Below are 16,361 nucleotides of genomic sequence, written 5' to 3'. Positions count from 1 at the left end.
CATGCTACCTCTTTCTTTCTAACACTTTAATTTCATTAATTACACGTATCTTGACCTCATCAAGATTTCAGTGAATTTAGTACTGTTATAAGCTAGTGAAATTAGCCTATGGCTAATTCTTTTGTCCCATTAGCATCCAGAGCTAACTGCATTGTCTCAAGGGACTGTAAGGCCTTACCACGTGGTCACCCTCCCCCACACCTTAGATAACATTCTTTTGTCTTAACTCCACGAGGTAGGATCCTTGGGCCTTAGCTAGCTACACGGCTAATTCTTTTGTCTCGTTAGCAAGTTAGGCTAACCTTTTGTTTACCACAAACACACCTATTTAGCAATCCATGCTAACTTTGCTTAGGCCACACACAAACACAAACACACCTTAGCTAGCATTCCTTTGTCTTAGCTAGCGACACAAGGCTAATCTGTGTCTCCACACGTGGTCAACACATCTCAATTAGCAACCAAAGCTAGCTCTCTTGTGTTACTCAGAAACACGTGGTCACCAGGCCTCACACACACAAACACATCTTAATTAACACACAAAGCTAATCTTTTGTCTTCACCAAACACACACACACTCTCACACACATACACACACACACACATCTCATCAAGTATATATCATATTTGTATATATTTCATCTTTTATTATTCATTTTTATCTTTATTATAATAAATTCAGTTATTATTGAAACTGTTTTATTTGTTGTTCCAATACTTTTGAAGTCACACAATTTCAAAGAATTCAAGGTGCATATGAGTTATGTAATATGGTAAGTGATCATAATAATTTGGAATATGCCATAATTTAGCTGTTTGGTAATTTATTATTAAGCACCAAAATTAATGGTATTAATTAATGAGACTGATCCAATGAGACTGATTCCATGAGTGACTTAATGATTCAATGAGACTGATTCAATGAGAATGATTCAATTGTATGATTCAAATGAGACTGATTCAATTTTAATTATTAACCTTCAGATTTAATGAGATTGATCACTCAATTACCCAACTGCACCGACAGAGGTCAGAGGAAAATGGCCAGATTGGTTCGAGCTGCCAGGAAGAATACAGTAACTCATAGCAACTCTTTACAACCGTGGTGAGCAGAAAAGCATCTCAGCCTGCAACAGCAGACAACCACATTGGGTTCCACTCCTGCCAGCCAGGAACAGGAATCTTCGAATCAAGAACCAGTTCCTATTAAAGTGGCCAGTGTGTGTGTGTGTGTGTGTGTGTGTGTGTATTCCTTGAAACTATATTTTATGCTGAGATTTTAGTGGTTGTGTCACAGATCATTTTAATCTGAACGCGGCAGTGCAAAATTCACAATCATTTAAACCATGCAAGAGGTTAAGTATACAGTTGGCAGGCTAATCGTGAGACTGAAATGCACTGAAGAGGAGACATGCAGAAAGTCAATGATGAATATAGACCCAGTGTTACAGTTAACAAGCGCAGTCATGTGCAAAGGGTCGTATCCAGAGTTGAGGATTTAATACGGCTATTACACACATTGTTATTCAGACGTCAGATGTAGCTACAGACTTGCTGTAACTATGGTATGTTATGCATGATTGTGACCTTCAATTTCGGCTCATTTATCACTCAAGTGAGGAGCAGTATTAAGTCCACTGCCACTGTCTGATAGCTTGTTATAACCACAGTATTTTTAAACCGAAATTCATGTTTCAGTCTGTAAATCCACTCAAAAAACTATGGTGTGCCAAAGAAATCCAATGTTGAATTGAACCACTGCTGAGCTCAAGAGCAGGATTTTATAGCGGAGGTCCCCGTACACAAAACGTGTGAAGTGGACCTGATTTTTGATTGCTTGATTATACAACGTACGTACGTCTGTCCGTGTACCACCACAGGGAACCCGATCAGAAGTGCAAGGCAACGTATCTCATAAACACTTGACCACCGGACAATGAAATTTGTATCTTTATTTACATTAAATGGGTTTTTATTCACCGCTTATTTTTAATTTGCTTTTTAAAAAATAATGTGGGATTATTTACTAACAGATTTTATGGAAAATATTCACAACAGTTTCACATAAAACTCATTAAAACAGTTTTGTTAGTCCACTAGCTGATCGGACAATTGACAGTTTCTGTCATGTAAGGGCGGGAGACGGATCTAAGTGCAGGAAGAGTTTTATTGAAAGCATACAGTACTAGCAAACAGATCCAAAACATAGACAACGGCAGTCAAAGAGCAAGCAGTGGTCGAGTAAGGCACAGACAGGAGATCAGAGATAATACACAATACTCACAGTCCAAAAACACAAACAGGGTCAAAATCAGAAAACCGACACAAAACGCTTGGTAACATCAGACACAGGGTACAGAACGTATATTTCGCAAAGTCTGTGTGTTACTGAGAGTCCTTAGTATGTATGCGCTGTGATTGTGCTCTCATCAGGAACAGGTGCATGCTAATTAATCCTAATGGCACTGAGCGTGGACGTGAATGATGTAACCAGACAACTGTTTGACATATCAAGTTTGATATTCGATCGTAACTATATAATAATGATGTAAAGTGAAAGCGCTGGTTCACTGATATCCACCAGACACCCAGCAGAGTCACACCATAATAAATGTCGTGATGTTGTTTCTGGCGCATGGCATGTGGTGTCAAAGACAGGAATAAACATGTATTCATAACTGTGATGCATCTCTCATTATTAGTTTCACTGTTACAAGACAATGCAGCAATTCATTGACATGAAATACACAACAATACACAATTTGATGGTTCATATGCTACTGTATAATATTATTCTGTTCAGGTTGATTTTGTGCCCTTGCAAATATTTTGCTCGTACACTCATCAGGAGCTCTGCTTTTAGGCACTGTGCATATATATATATATATATATATATATATATATATATATATATATATATATATATATATATACACAGGGGGCTGCAAAAGTAGGTATACGGTAAGGATTGTACGCAAACAACAGCAGCAGGACGAATTCTACTTTCAGCAGGATGGGGCGCCACCACACTTCACACTCAGTGTGCGTATGCTACTTGACAAAGAATTTCCCAACAGGTGGATTGGACATCGGGGAGCCATTGACTGGCCACCACGTTCGCCGGATCTCAACCCACAGACTTCTTTTTCTGAGGATGTATAAAAGATAGGGTTTTCACACGCAAGCCATGTTCTGTTGATGCCATGATTCAGTTCATATGGGAGGCTTGCCAGGAAATTGATGCTGATAAAGACCTTTGTGCCAGAGTGTACATGGGTGCCCACACTCGACTAGTGGAGTGTGTGAATGCCGGGGGCAAACAGTTTGAACATTTGAGGGATTAATATGTTTTTATTATTGATGTGTTTGTATAATCAATAAAATAACATTTTGTGCGAATGGCTTTTCATTACTGTATACCTACTTTTGCAGCCCCCTGTACATATGAAGCATTTGAATGTGAAACATTTGCCTTCAACCAATATAGCAAAACACCAGCATTAACCAACAAATTATGATTGAATATTAAAACAGACTCATTATGAGAGTCACGTGAGTATTTTATGGACAAAGTTATCATAACATGATTATCTGCTGGAGTAATAAATTTGTATTTTGAAGTTTTAATGCACCCTGTTTCCTTTTAAAATAATCATATAAGCAAAGGCTATCTTAACTGATTATCTTCTGAGATTATCCTGTGGTGTGTGTTGTGTGAAATCCAGTCTTAATCCCTCACATCTACTTACAGTTCAGCCTTGGACACAGTGATTTAAACTCACAAATATTTAATGTATTTATACAGTAACTCAGCATTCTGTAGTGTGAGGGAAAGCCAGATTGTCTTATGTGAAAACACTGTCTTGGCTCATGAAAGATTGATAGGGACAGCCAAACTGAACTGTTGTCCATCATGTATGTTTTAGTCACATTTGTGATCCATGACCATAATCTGAAAATGTATGGTTTTTGAGGGGAACATTTCAGGAATTCTCCTTCTCAATGGGAGGCACATTCCTCACCATAATGAGCGCCATTATTGCATTTTGTTTTTAGTTCACTCCATGTGCTTTTGTTTATGTTATGACATGTAATGATCTGCTTTTTTCTTAGGTGGGGATCACATTGAAATGCAAACAAAGTTCTGTCTTGTTCCTAAGTGATGCAAAGCACTAACATTCCATACAACAATCTAATAGTAGCTTTGTGACTGGTAGTTGAGGAAAGTTTAAAAGAGAGAGAGTCTTGTTCAGTTTGGGTCCAGGACACTGCGTTCACAAATATCTCTTCTTGTCATTTCAGACGTCCCGCCCCATATGAATTTTACTGCTTTGATTGGTCAAAACACCGGAAACGTTCCTAGGATCCACTCAACTGACACTGATGAGCATTGCGTTATGTTCAGAAAGCTCAGAATCAAGTTCATGTTGAACCAACGCTCTACTCCTATGTCACTAGTGTAGCACTAGCAGTGTCAACCCTTCCACTGCCGATCCAAAGCAAACAATAAAAATCTGCCACCTCTGTTGGTACTATCGCTGGTCAGTGTGATCCCTGCCTTATAGTGGTTGACTACCCTAATGTCTTCACCTGTTCTGTGTCTCTCGTGATTAATTTGATTAATTCTGTCCTGTTGTTTCTGTTCATCCTTGTGAATTCCTTTCATGTTATTTATCTTGTTAAGTTATGAAGCTTGCATCCTGTTCCTGTGTTCTTTGGTTTTCACTTTAACCTCTTTTCATGTTTTATTTACGGATCATCCTCGTGTTGTGTGCTCTGCCTGTGATGTCACCCCAACAATGGACATTTTCACATTTGGATCCTGCCTCATGTAATTGCATGTTAAACAATCTGATATGAATCCTGCATAAATTATATTTATACACACACATACATAGCCCCAGTTCCAAAAGAGTTGGGATGCTATGTAAACTGTAAATAAAAACAGAATGCAATAATTTGCAAATCATGGAAACCCTATATTTCTTTGAAAATAGTACAAAGACAACAAATACTGAAACTGAATAATTTTATTGCTTGTTGAAAAATATATGCTCATTTTGAATTTGATGTCAGCAACACGTTTCAAAAAAGTTGGGACAGGGGCATGTCTACCACTGTGTTGGACAGGGGCTACCACCTCTACTTTTAACAACACTCTGTAAACGTTTGGGAACTGAGGAGACCAATTTCTCTAGTTCTGAAAGAGAAATGTTGTCCCATTCTTCCCTGATATACAATTTCAGTTGCTCAACAGTTCTGGGTCTCCTTTATTAATGATGCATTAATGATGCCTTCCCAAATATACAAGCTATCCATGTCATGTGCATTAATGCACCCTCATACCATCACAGATGCTGGCTTTTGAATTGTGCATTGATAACAAGCCGGATGGTCCCTCTCCTCTTTAGCCTGGAGGATGTGGTGTCCATGATTTATGAAAAGAATTTCTACTTTTGATTCATCAGACCTCGGGGCAATTTTCCACTTTGCCTCGATCCATCGTAAAAGAGCTCGGGCCCAGAGAAGGTGACAGTGTTTCTGGATATTGTTTATATCTGGTTTTAACTTGCATTTGTGGATGCAGTTATGAACTGTTTTCACAGATGATAGTTTTCTGAAGTGTTCCTGAGCCCATACGGTGATTTCCACTACAGACAAGTGTCTGCTTTTAGAATAGAATAGAATAGAATAGAATAGAATAGAATGCCTTTATTGTCACTGCACAAATGTACAACAAAATTTAGTTCATCACAGGAGAGCAAAGCTGCTGCATACATACGCGCCGCCACTCTTGGGCACTTCAGCCCAAGGCCGTCCTATGTTAACCTAACTGCATGTCTTTGGACTGTGGGGGAAACTGGAGCACCCGGAGGAAACCCACGCAGACACGGGGAGAACATACAAACTCCACACAGAAAGGCCCCCGTCAGCCACTGGGCTCGAACCCAGAACCTTCTTGCTGTGAGGCGACAGTGCTAACCACTACACCACCGTGCCGCCCACGGGCGGCAGTGTCACCTGAGGGCCTGAAGATCACAGACATCCAATGTCAGTTTTCAGCCTTGTCTCTTGCATACAGAGATTTCTCCAGATTCTGTGAATCTTTTAATGATATTATGTACCACAGATGATGTGATCCTCAAATTCTTTGCAATTTTACATTGAGGAACGTTATTCTTAAATTGTTGCACTGTTTGCCCACGCAGTCTTTCACAGAGCGGTGAACCGCTCCCCATATTCTGAGAGACTCCTTCTCTCTGGGATCCTCTTTCTATACCCAATCATGTTACTGACCTGTTGCCAATTAACCAAATTCGGGTTTTTTTTAGCATTACACATCTTTTTCAGTCTTTTGTTGCCCCTGTCCCAACTTTTTTGAAACATGTTGCTGAAATCAATTCAGAATGAGCATATATTTTTCAAAAAACAATAAACATTTCTCAGTTTCAGCATTTGATATGTTGTCTTTATATTATTTTCAATGAAATATAGGGTTTCCATGATTTGCAAATCTTCATATTCTGTTTTTATTTATGTTTTGCACAATGTCCCAACTTTTTGGAATTGGGGTTGTGTGTGTGTGCATATATAATCTTGTAGCTGAGGTGTAAGAGATTAAAGACATGATATTTAGCATCTGCTACTCTCCGAAAAGAGTGACGCTACAGATTTCTCTCTCATCTTGCTCCCCAAAGTAATTGCTTCTCCTACTCACCTTATCTGAAACCCCATCCAGCTATCTCTTTGCTTTTCATGAGTCACCTTCCAGCCAAGCTTTTTTTCATCCTCAGGCTTGTTGATTGATTGGGGAAGGAGATAGGGTTGAGATGGAGGTGGGGGTTGGGGGGGATGTTGGTGGTTAGTGAAAGCTTAAGGCCGTGAAAACAGATTAGGATCATGCAAGGACTCTTTCACTCTCCCTCTGGTTCAGGGTCATTATGATTACCAGCGTTAAGGTATTAAGTGATCGATGAGCTGCCAGACATCATGTTTGCATGTAAATGCATGTGTTCGGGTGTGTTGTGTGGCATCAGTATTCAAGGACGCTGAGAAAGGTCCCCTTTAGTCTCTATTTCTGCTGGAAGGAAATAATGGCAGCCTGTGAGATGCCATTTAGAGAAAATGGGACTAGGCATCGAAACCATGATTTTGCTGAATAAAGTTAATTAAAAGCGACTGCATGTTCAATTCTCTGACAGCTTCAGACAATAAACAGATTCCTGAGCTGCATACACAGATTGTGTATTGCTTGGTAGGGTTGTGGTTGTTTTGCCAGATTTTGGCTTTAATTAGCCAAGATAATTACATAAAGGTGTGACTGATTCTTTCCACACAGTAAAACATAATAATATAATGAATACAGCACTGACTACAAGCAAGTAGCAAATCAATGAATACTCTGTTCCCAGTGCGTGCTTACTCACAATTAGTTTATTTTTTGGCCATTATTTTGTGCTCCTGAAAAGGCAAAATAAGCTGTGTTTATATAAGTGTACCCACAGGGAACTTGCTGTGTTTGAACCTCAATTCATCTAACAGTCTGAATAATAGACCTAGCTGTCAGACCGTGGCCATATTAACGTTCCTGATTTCTGTCTCTGTTTAGGAAAGACCAGCACCTCCTGTCTTCAGTCAACTGCTGGTACCTGGTTTTAAATCAGACTCGCAGAGAAAGCCGAGACCATGCCACACTCAATGACATCTACATCAACAATGTCATCGTTCGCCTGGCGCAGATCAGCGAGGATGTCATTCGCCTCTTTAAAAAGGTGTGTCTACTTTGTCTCCTCTTTAACATAAGGTACAAGGAATGTTGTGTCACACCATAGTGCCTGCGGGATATCCGTCTTAATGTGAATACTTTTGAGACATTCATGCAAAAAATGCTAGTTAACGAGTTATAGTACTTGCTACTAATCCATCTATTATCTGCAACCACTTATCTTGTGCAGGGTCAGGGGCAAGCTGGAGCCTATCCCAGCTGACTACGGGCGAAAGGCGGGGTACACCCTGGACAAGTCACCAGGTCATCACAGGGCTGACACATAGAGACAAACAACCATTCACACTCACGTTCACACCTACGGTCAATTTAGAGCCACCAGTTAACCTAACCTGCATGTCTTTGGACTGTGGGGGAAACCAGAGCACCTGGAGGAAACCCATGCAGACACGGGGAGAACATGCAAACTCCACACAGAAAGGCCCCATTGGCCACTGGGCTTGAACCCAGAACCTTCTTGCTGTGAGGAGATGGTGCTAACTACTACACTACCATGCCACCCACTTGCTACTAATTCCTCTTTCAAACCAAAGACCAGAGTTGGACCAAGGTTATTTGAACAATGTTCCACCCTTATTTTGTTAATTTAAACCAAATTAGTCAGTTAGCACAGGTTAATCCCCGGGCATGACAATTCAGACAAGAGCTGTGGTCACAACTAGGGTGAGATGCACAGGCAGCATGGTGGTGTAGTGGTTAGCAGTGTCACCTCACAGCAAGAAGGTTCTGGGTTTGAACCGCATAGCTGATGGGGCCCTATCTAAAAATGTCATTTAAAAAGCAAGAGAAGAACTGCCTTATTCATCTGAAGACAAATTCATTTATAGATTAATTGGTGGGTGGCACGGTGGTGTAGTGGTTAGCGCTGTCACCTCACAGCAAGAAGGGTCGGGGTTTGATCCCAGCGGCCAGCAGGGGCCTTTCTGTGTGGAGTTTGCATGTTCTCCCCGTGTCTACGTGGGTTTCCTCCCGGTGCTCCGGTTTCCCCCAAAGACATGCAGCTTAGGCTAATTGGTGGCTCTAAATTGACTTATCCAGGGTGTACCCCACCTCTCGCCCATAGTCAGCTGGCTCCAGCTTGCCCATGACCCTGAACATGATAAACGGTTATGCATAATGAATGAATGGATAATAGTTATATATGAATATTATGGCTTTTTCTGCACATATGAGAAAATATTACATAGACTCATCCTGCAATTGTGAGCTAATATCTCACAGTTGCGGATTTTTATCTCACAATTGTGGATTTTTATCTCACAATTGTGAGCCACACCAACACCTCAGGTGCAGTAACTCTTCTATTTAGCCTAAAACATTCTCTTGGAGCTGCTGGTTCCTGCTGAGGAGAATACTACAGGTAAGATATATTGCTTCTTTACACACTGCTGCCTCTATTGCTCTGGTGTGATTCTTGGAAATGGAAACACTAACTCGCAAGTGTGTGATATCAAGTAATTGAGGGATAAAACATCATAACTTTGTGATGTTTATTGCAATTGTGAGAGAGTAACTTGTAGGCACGTTATGATTCACCCAATTCATGATTTGATTCAATCCACAATGTTGGCTTCATGATTCGATTTTCTCACAGAGTTTTTGAAAATAATTAAATCATGAAAATGTTATTAAATGCAAAAAATTAAACATTAATTTTCCTATTCTTCATCAACTTAAATATTCCTTTTGTTAAATAAAAAAACCCTTTTATTTAATTTTCTGAATAACGAACAATAATTATTTACCACGTTTGTAAATGTTGAAGTTAAATATAATAGCCTATTAATTAAAATATTCCTTTTGTTATAAATGAAAAAAGTTAATTACAAATATGCATTTTGTTAATAAACTTTTATGAACATTTGTACGACCTCCATTTGTTCTCTTTTCTTTAGCTTTCAGCAGTCTCGAGTAAAAAATCAGCACCAATTTCTTATGAAATCTATTTATATAGTCAATCGCACAACATCTCTTTCCCATTTTAGATCTATTTTTTTTGTGTTTTTGCAGTATTAGAGCTGTGTTACATCTGCCTACAGTGAAGCCACGTGTATTCCTACTATTGTACGTTACTATACGTGTGAGGACGCAGGCACTTGCGGATGTACGTACGGTGGAAGACAGCTTTAGAATTGCAAACCAAGCCAAAACGAGAGACAGGAATCATAGTCAAAGAACAAGCTAGGGTCAGGTGATCGGCGAACAGAGTAAAGTGGGCAAAACAGAAATCGAGGAAATGAGAAAACACTAGCAAAGGTCAAACAGGCAGAAAGGCAGTAAGAGAATAGCAAGGCTTGGTATGCACGGAAAATGTCACACTCCGCCCCGGACATCCACTCCTGAGTTTGTGGATCTTCCACGTCAGCTCCAATCCAGATCCGGGACAGGAATTCCATCCTGCCTGCTTCCCTGTTCAGCGAGCGCTCACCTGCATTCACTTCCTGATTACCACCGCTGCCTTTTTAAACGCCGTTCTCAGCCACAGACAGTGCCAGAACGTCTCGTATGCAGACTCTAGCCGTTTTTTTGCCTCGAGAGTTTTTCATGTTTTTTCCTCCAAGTGTTTTTTCATGTCTTTGCCTGCCTCATTTTTTCAAGTCAAGTTTCACGTTTTTTTTTTTATGCCTGGACTATTTCCGTTACTGTTTTCTTAATCAAGTTTGTTTACATTTTTGCCACGCCTCTTTCTGAATTAACCCTACTATGCTTCTTGGATTACTGTCTGTGTGCGTGTTCTGCTTTTGGGTCCTAATTCATCACACCTCCAGCACCCCTAACAGTACGTTCTGGCCAACATGGATCCAGCAGAATTCACCCATCTGAGAACGGCCATCCAACAAGAAGGGACTCTCCTCAGGACCCATCAACAAGACCTACAACAAGTCAATCAGACCCTCGCCACCCTGTCTGACTCACTCAACCTCCTCACCACACAGATGCAGCGTTATCAAGCTGTGCCTACACCTGCCCAGCCGTCTCCAACTCCAGCTCCTGCCACCACCTTTCTCCGCGAGCCGAGACTCCCAGCACCTCAACCCTACGATGGAGAACCAGGTACTTGCAGATCATTCTTGTCTCAATGCTCATTAATCCTAGAGCTGCAACCTCTGGCCTTCCCCACAGAATACTCCCGGGTAGCGTATACCATCACGCTCCTCACCGGCAAGGCCAGGGAGTGGGGAACAGCGGTCTGGGACGCTGATGCACATTTCTGCTCCAACTTCAAAGATTTCTCCGAGGAGATGAGGCGAACTGTCAACCGCTCTCTGTCTGGCCAGGAGGCGGCTAGAGAACTCATGGAGCTGCGGCAGGGGTCCCGGTCTACCTCAGACTACACCATCAAGTTCCGGACTTTGGCGGCATCGTGTGGTTGGAACGAGAGCGCCCAGGTCAACGCGTTCCTGCACGGCTTGTCCGACGCCATTAAGGATGAACTGGTATCGCGGGAACTGCCGTCGGACCTCTCCAGCCTCATGGACCTCGCCAACCGTATCAACACCTGTATCCAGCAACGGAGGAGAGAGAAGACTCGCCCCAGCTTCACCTCCTCTCCATCTCCCGCTTCGTCCATTGAACCCATGCAGGTATACTGGGTTCGGGTGTCAGCTGAAGAATGACAGCGCAAGCGGAGCACAGGGGCCTGCTTCTACTGCAGTCATCTGGGACACATCTCCTGAGCCTGCCCGTTAAAAGGACGAGCCCACCAGTGAATCGAGGGGCCCTGGTGGGCAACACTCGAAACCAGTCCCCCGCTGATCGACCATTACTCCCTGTCATCATCCTCCTTGACAACCAGCATCACCACTTTCAGGCCCTCGTCGACTCAGGGGCGGACAGGAACCTGATCTGCTCAGCCACTGCCAAGCGTCTGGGAATCCCGCTACTCGCTCTCGACTTTCCTCTCACCATCCTGACATTCAATGGCACCAGCTTGACCACCATCACCCACCTCACCGCCCCGCTCACCCTGAGGATTTCCAGTAATCATTCTGAAACCATCCAACTTCACGTCATGAACAACCGCCACGTACCCATCGTTCTAGGATTACCTTGGTTAATGCAGCACAACCCCCACCTAAACTGGGCCAACAACACCATCTTAGGCTGGAGCCAATCCTGCCTAGCTTCCTGCCTACACTCCACTCTGCCTACCGCCAAGCCACCACAGCCTTCAGCCAGCGAGTTTCCCGACCTCTCTCACGTGCCTCCGGAATACCTGAATCTAAAGCTTGTCTTCAGTAAGACCCGAGCAGTGTCCCTCCCTCCTCACAGACCCTATGACCAGTGTTGGGCACGTTACTTTCAAAAAGTAATTAGTTATGGTTACTAGTTACTTTTCCCAAAAAGTAACTGAGTTAGTAACGGAGTTACTTTGTCATAAAAGTAACTAATTACCAGGGAAAGTAATTATTTCGTTACATTTTGTGTCCCCCCCAAAAAAAAAACCAAAAACAAATTCAATTAGTGTAATCATAATAAAAGTGAATGTTAAATGTGTTTAATGACTGAAATGGACACTTAACAGAACCAATTAGTAACGTTATCTACACTATATTAATATTTTTGTGGGATAATGTGAGATAAGATATCTATCAAATTTAATATATTTTTGTAGTTATTAAAATTGTTACTAATTACTGGCCACTGACAAGGACAAACGCTTTGTTCCTCGACATAATGTGCATTGCACGTAGACATTTTTGCCTTTTATTTCAAGTAATGAAAAGTAATGCTGTATTTCCAGTTTGAAAGTGCAGTGTTGGGCTGACCGCGCGCCATCGCTGTGTCTTCTGATTGAAAGTGTGCGCAGTAGTGCAGTAGGCGTGGCCTACCTACGTATGTTGTCCAAATCTACTCTGATTGGCTGACTATGCCATTGTCTCGCGTCTCCCCGCCCCACACTAAAGCAGAGTAAAGAAAGGCTGAATGAGCAGCGTGCCAGATGAAAACAGCTTTAATAAAGTAACGCATAGTATTTTATTGTAAGTAACGGGAATGGCGTTATAACAATGTAAAAAGTAATTAGTTAGATTACTCGTTACTAAAAAAGTAATGCTGTTAGTAATGCCGTTTATTTCTAACGCCGTTATTCCCATCACTGCCTATGACTGTGGAATATACTTCCTGCCTGGGATGGCGCCACCCAAAGGACGACTCTACTCTCTCTCTCCCGTCAAGAGGCAAGCTATGGAGGAGTACATTTCTGAGTCCTTGGCAGCTGGGATCATCCACCCTTCCTCCTCCCCAGCAAGGGTGGGATTCTTCTTCGTGGAGAAAAGACAATTCGCTCCACCCCTGCATTGATTATTGAGGTCTCAACGCCATCACGGTCAAGAACTGCTACCTGCTACTGCTCATGACCACGGCCTTTGAACTACTCCAGGGAGCCAAGGTATTTACCAAGCTGGAGCTATGTAATGCCTACCATCTCATCAGGATCAGGGAGGGAGACGACTGGAAGACGGCCTTTAACACCGCCACGGGTCACTACGAGTGCCTCATAGTCCCCTTCGGCCTGACCAACGCACCCGCAGTCTTTCAGGCACTCGTGAACGACATCTTAAGGGACTATCTCAACATCTTTGTTTTCGTGTACCTGGATGACATCCTGATCTTCTCCCACTCCCTGGAGGAACATCGGGGTCACATCCGGCAGGTCCTCCAGTGCCTGTTAGAGAATAAGCTGTTTGTCAAGGTGGAAAAAAGTGAGTTCCACCAGAGCTCCGTCTCATTTCTTGGGTTCATCATTTCCTCAGCGAGGATCCAGATGGACCCCCTCAAGCTTGAAGCAGTCGCTGACTGGCCCACCCCATCCTTGCGGTGGGAGCTCCAGTGTTTCCTGGGGTTCGCTAATTTCCACAGGCGCTTCATCCGCCACTTTAGCACCGTGACCGGACCTCTCACAGCATTGACCTCAATCAAGAGCCCGTTCAAGTGGGGGGAGGAAGCAAAGAAAGCCTTCTCCATGCTCAAACGCAAATTCACCACAGCACCCATCCTCACCATACCCGACCTGGCCAAGCAGTTCATTGTGGAGGTCGACGCTTCCGAGTCCGGGGTCGGAGCCGTTCTCTCCCAGAGGGCCAATGATAACAAGGTCCACCCCTGCTCCTTCTTCTCTCACCAGCTGTCCCCTGCTGAGCAGAACTGCGACATCGGCGACAGATAGCTGTTGGCTGTCAAGCTGGCCTTGGAGGAGTGGAGACACTGGTTTGAGAGGTCGGATCTCCCCTTCATTGTCTGGACCGACCACAAAAATCTAGAATACCTCAAGTCCGCCAAACGTCTCAACTCACGTCAAGCCCAATGGTCTCTCTTCTTCTCCCGATTCTGGTTGACGCTCTCCTACTGCCCAGGCTCCCAGAATGGCAAGCCTGATGCCCTGTCCAGGATATTCTCTTCCCACCAGGAGGAGTCTAGAATGCCTGAAACCATCCTCCCCCCACGCTGTCTGGTGGGGACCGCCCTAATTGAGGTAGAGATGTTAGTGCAGAAGGCCCTGGAGCAGGACCCCGGGGCTGGTAACTCTAGCAATATACCATGTAACCATCTGTTTGCTCCCTGTTCTGTGCGAACCGATGTGCTGTACTGGGGTCATGGCTCCAAGTTGGCTTGTCACCCGGGAGCTGCTCGAACCCTGGCACTCATTCAACAACGCTTCTGGTGGCCATCGATCAAGGAAGACGTCCAGGAGTTCGTGGCAGCCTGCGACACGCGTGCCCGGAACAAGACAGCCAATTGACCCCCTGCCAGCTTGCTGAGACCCCTCCCGATTCCTCGTCGACCCTGGTCACACATCACCCTGGACTTCCTCACAGGACTCCCCAACTCAGGTGGCAACACATGCATTCTCACAGTCATTGACCGTTTCTCTAAGTCAGTCCACTTCATCCCTCTGCCCAAGTTTCCCACAGCTAAAGAAACTGCCAAACTACTCATCCTCCACACCTTCCGCATACACGGACTCCCCTCTGACATCGTCTCCGACCGGGGTCCTCAATTCACTGCGCAGTTCTGGAGGGCCTTCTGCAAACTCACTGGGGCCTCCTGTAGTCTCTCATCAGGTTTCCACCCTCAAACCAGGCGGAAAGGACAAATCAAGACTTGGAAGTGGAACTCAGGCGCATGGCGTCCAGGGATGCCGGTTCTTGGAGTAAGTACCTACTTTGGGTTGAATATGCTCACAACACTCTGCCTTCATCTGCCACAGGTCTCTCGCCCTTCCAGTGCTCCCTAGGCTACCAACCACCACTCTTCCCCAACCAAGAGGAGGAGGTCACCGTACCCTCAGTCCAGACATTCATACGCCGCTGCAGGAGGACGTGGGTGTTGGCCCAGAGAAGACTCCTATGCTCCACCCTAGCTTCCAAGAGGCAGGCCGACAAACGCCGCTCTAAGGCGCCCACCTACCAGGTGGGGCAGCGAGTCATGCTCTCCATGCACCATCTGCCTCTCAGAACCGTCTCCTGCAAGCTGGCTCCCAGGTACATAGGACCCTTCCTCATCAGTAAGGTAATCAATCCATGTTCCGTCAACCTGGCGTTACCACTCACCATGTGACGCATTCACTCCACGTATCACAGTTGAAACCTCTTGTCTCCAGATCTTCCACGTCAGCTCCGATCTGGATCCGGGACGGGAATTCCATCCTGGCTGCTTCCCCGTTCAGCGAGCGCTCACCTGCATTCACTTCCTGATTACCACCGCTGCCTTTTTAAACGCCATTCTCAGCCACAGACAGTGCCAGAATGTCTCGTAGACTCTAGCCGTTTTTTTTGCCTCGAGAGTGTTTCATGTTTTTTCCTCCAAGTGTTTTTTCATGTCTTTGCCTGCCTCATTTTTTCAAGTCAAGTTTCACATTTTTTTTTTTATGCCTGGACTATTTCCGTTATTGTTTTCTTAATCAAGTTTGTTTACAGGCGGCACGGTGGTGTAGCGGTTAGCGCTGTCACCTCACAGCAAGAAGGTCCGGGTTCAAGCCCTGTGGCCGGCGAGGGCCTTTCTGTGCGGAGTTTGCATGTTCTACCCGTGTCCGCGTGGGTTTCCTCCGGTTGCTCCGGTTTCCCCCACAGTCCAAAGACATGCAGGTTAGGTTAACTGGTGACTCTAAATTGACCGTAGGTGTGAATGTGAGTGTGAATGGTTGTCTGTGTCTATGTGTCAGCCCTGTGATGACCTGGCGACTTGTCCAGGGTGTACCCCACCTTTTGCCCGTAGTCAGCTGGGATAGGCTCCAGCTTGCCTGCGACCCTGTAGAACAGGATAAAGCGGCTAGAGATAATGAGATGAGATGAGAAGTTTGTTTACATTTTTGCTACGCCTTTTTCTGGATTAAACCTACTATGCGTGTTCTGCTTTTGGATCCTAATTCATCACACCTCCAGCAACCCTAACAGAAAAAACAGAACGATACTTCGCAATGTGTGCTTGTGTGACTTGGGTTTAAATACTGAGGCCAAGTTTACATTAGACCGTATCTGTCTCGTTTTCTTCGCGGATGCACTGTCCGTTTACATTAAAACGCCTGGAAACGCCGGGAAACGGGAATCCGCCAGGGTCCATGTATTCAATCCAG

General features: G+C 44.1%; 1 protein-coding gene across 2 annotated transcripts in view; it reads left to right on the top strand.

Moving 5' to 3' along the window:
- Positions 1 to 16,361, top strand: part of srgap3 (SLIT-ROBO Rho GTPase activating protein 3) — a 302,285-nt gene that overhangs the window by 152,680 nt on the left and 133,244 nt on the right. For both annotated transcript variants that reach the window (XM_060919551.1, XM_060919552.1), the window contains exon 3: positions 7,610 to 7,772. In XM_060919551.1, coding sequence (XP_060775534.1) covers positions 7,610 to 7,772 — 163 coding nt within the window. The remainder of the gene's footprint in view (positions 1 to 7,609; positions 7,773 to 16,361) is intronic.

This window comes from Neoarius graeffei, chromosome 4, assembly GCF_027579695.1.
Source record: "Neoarius graeffei isolate fNeoGra1 chromosome 4, fNeoGra1.pri, whole genome shotgun sequence".
In the NCBI taxonomy this organism is placed as follows: domain Eukaryota; kingdom Metazoa; phylum Chordata; class Actinopteri; order Siluriformes; family Ariidae; genus Neoarius; species Neoarius graeffei.
The sequence above is the reverse complement of the archived record's forward strand: the minus strand, read 5'-3'. Positions and strand labels throughout refer to the sequence as shown.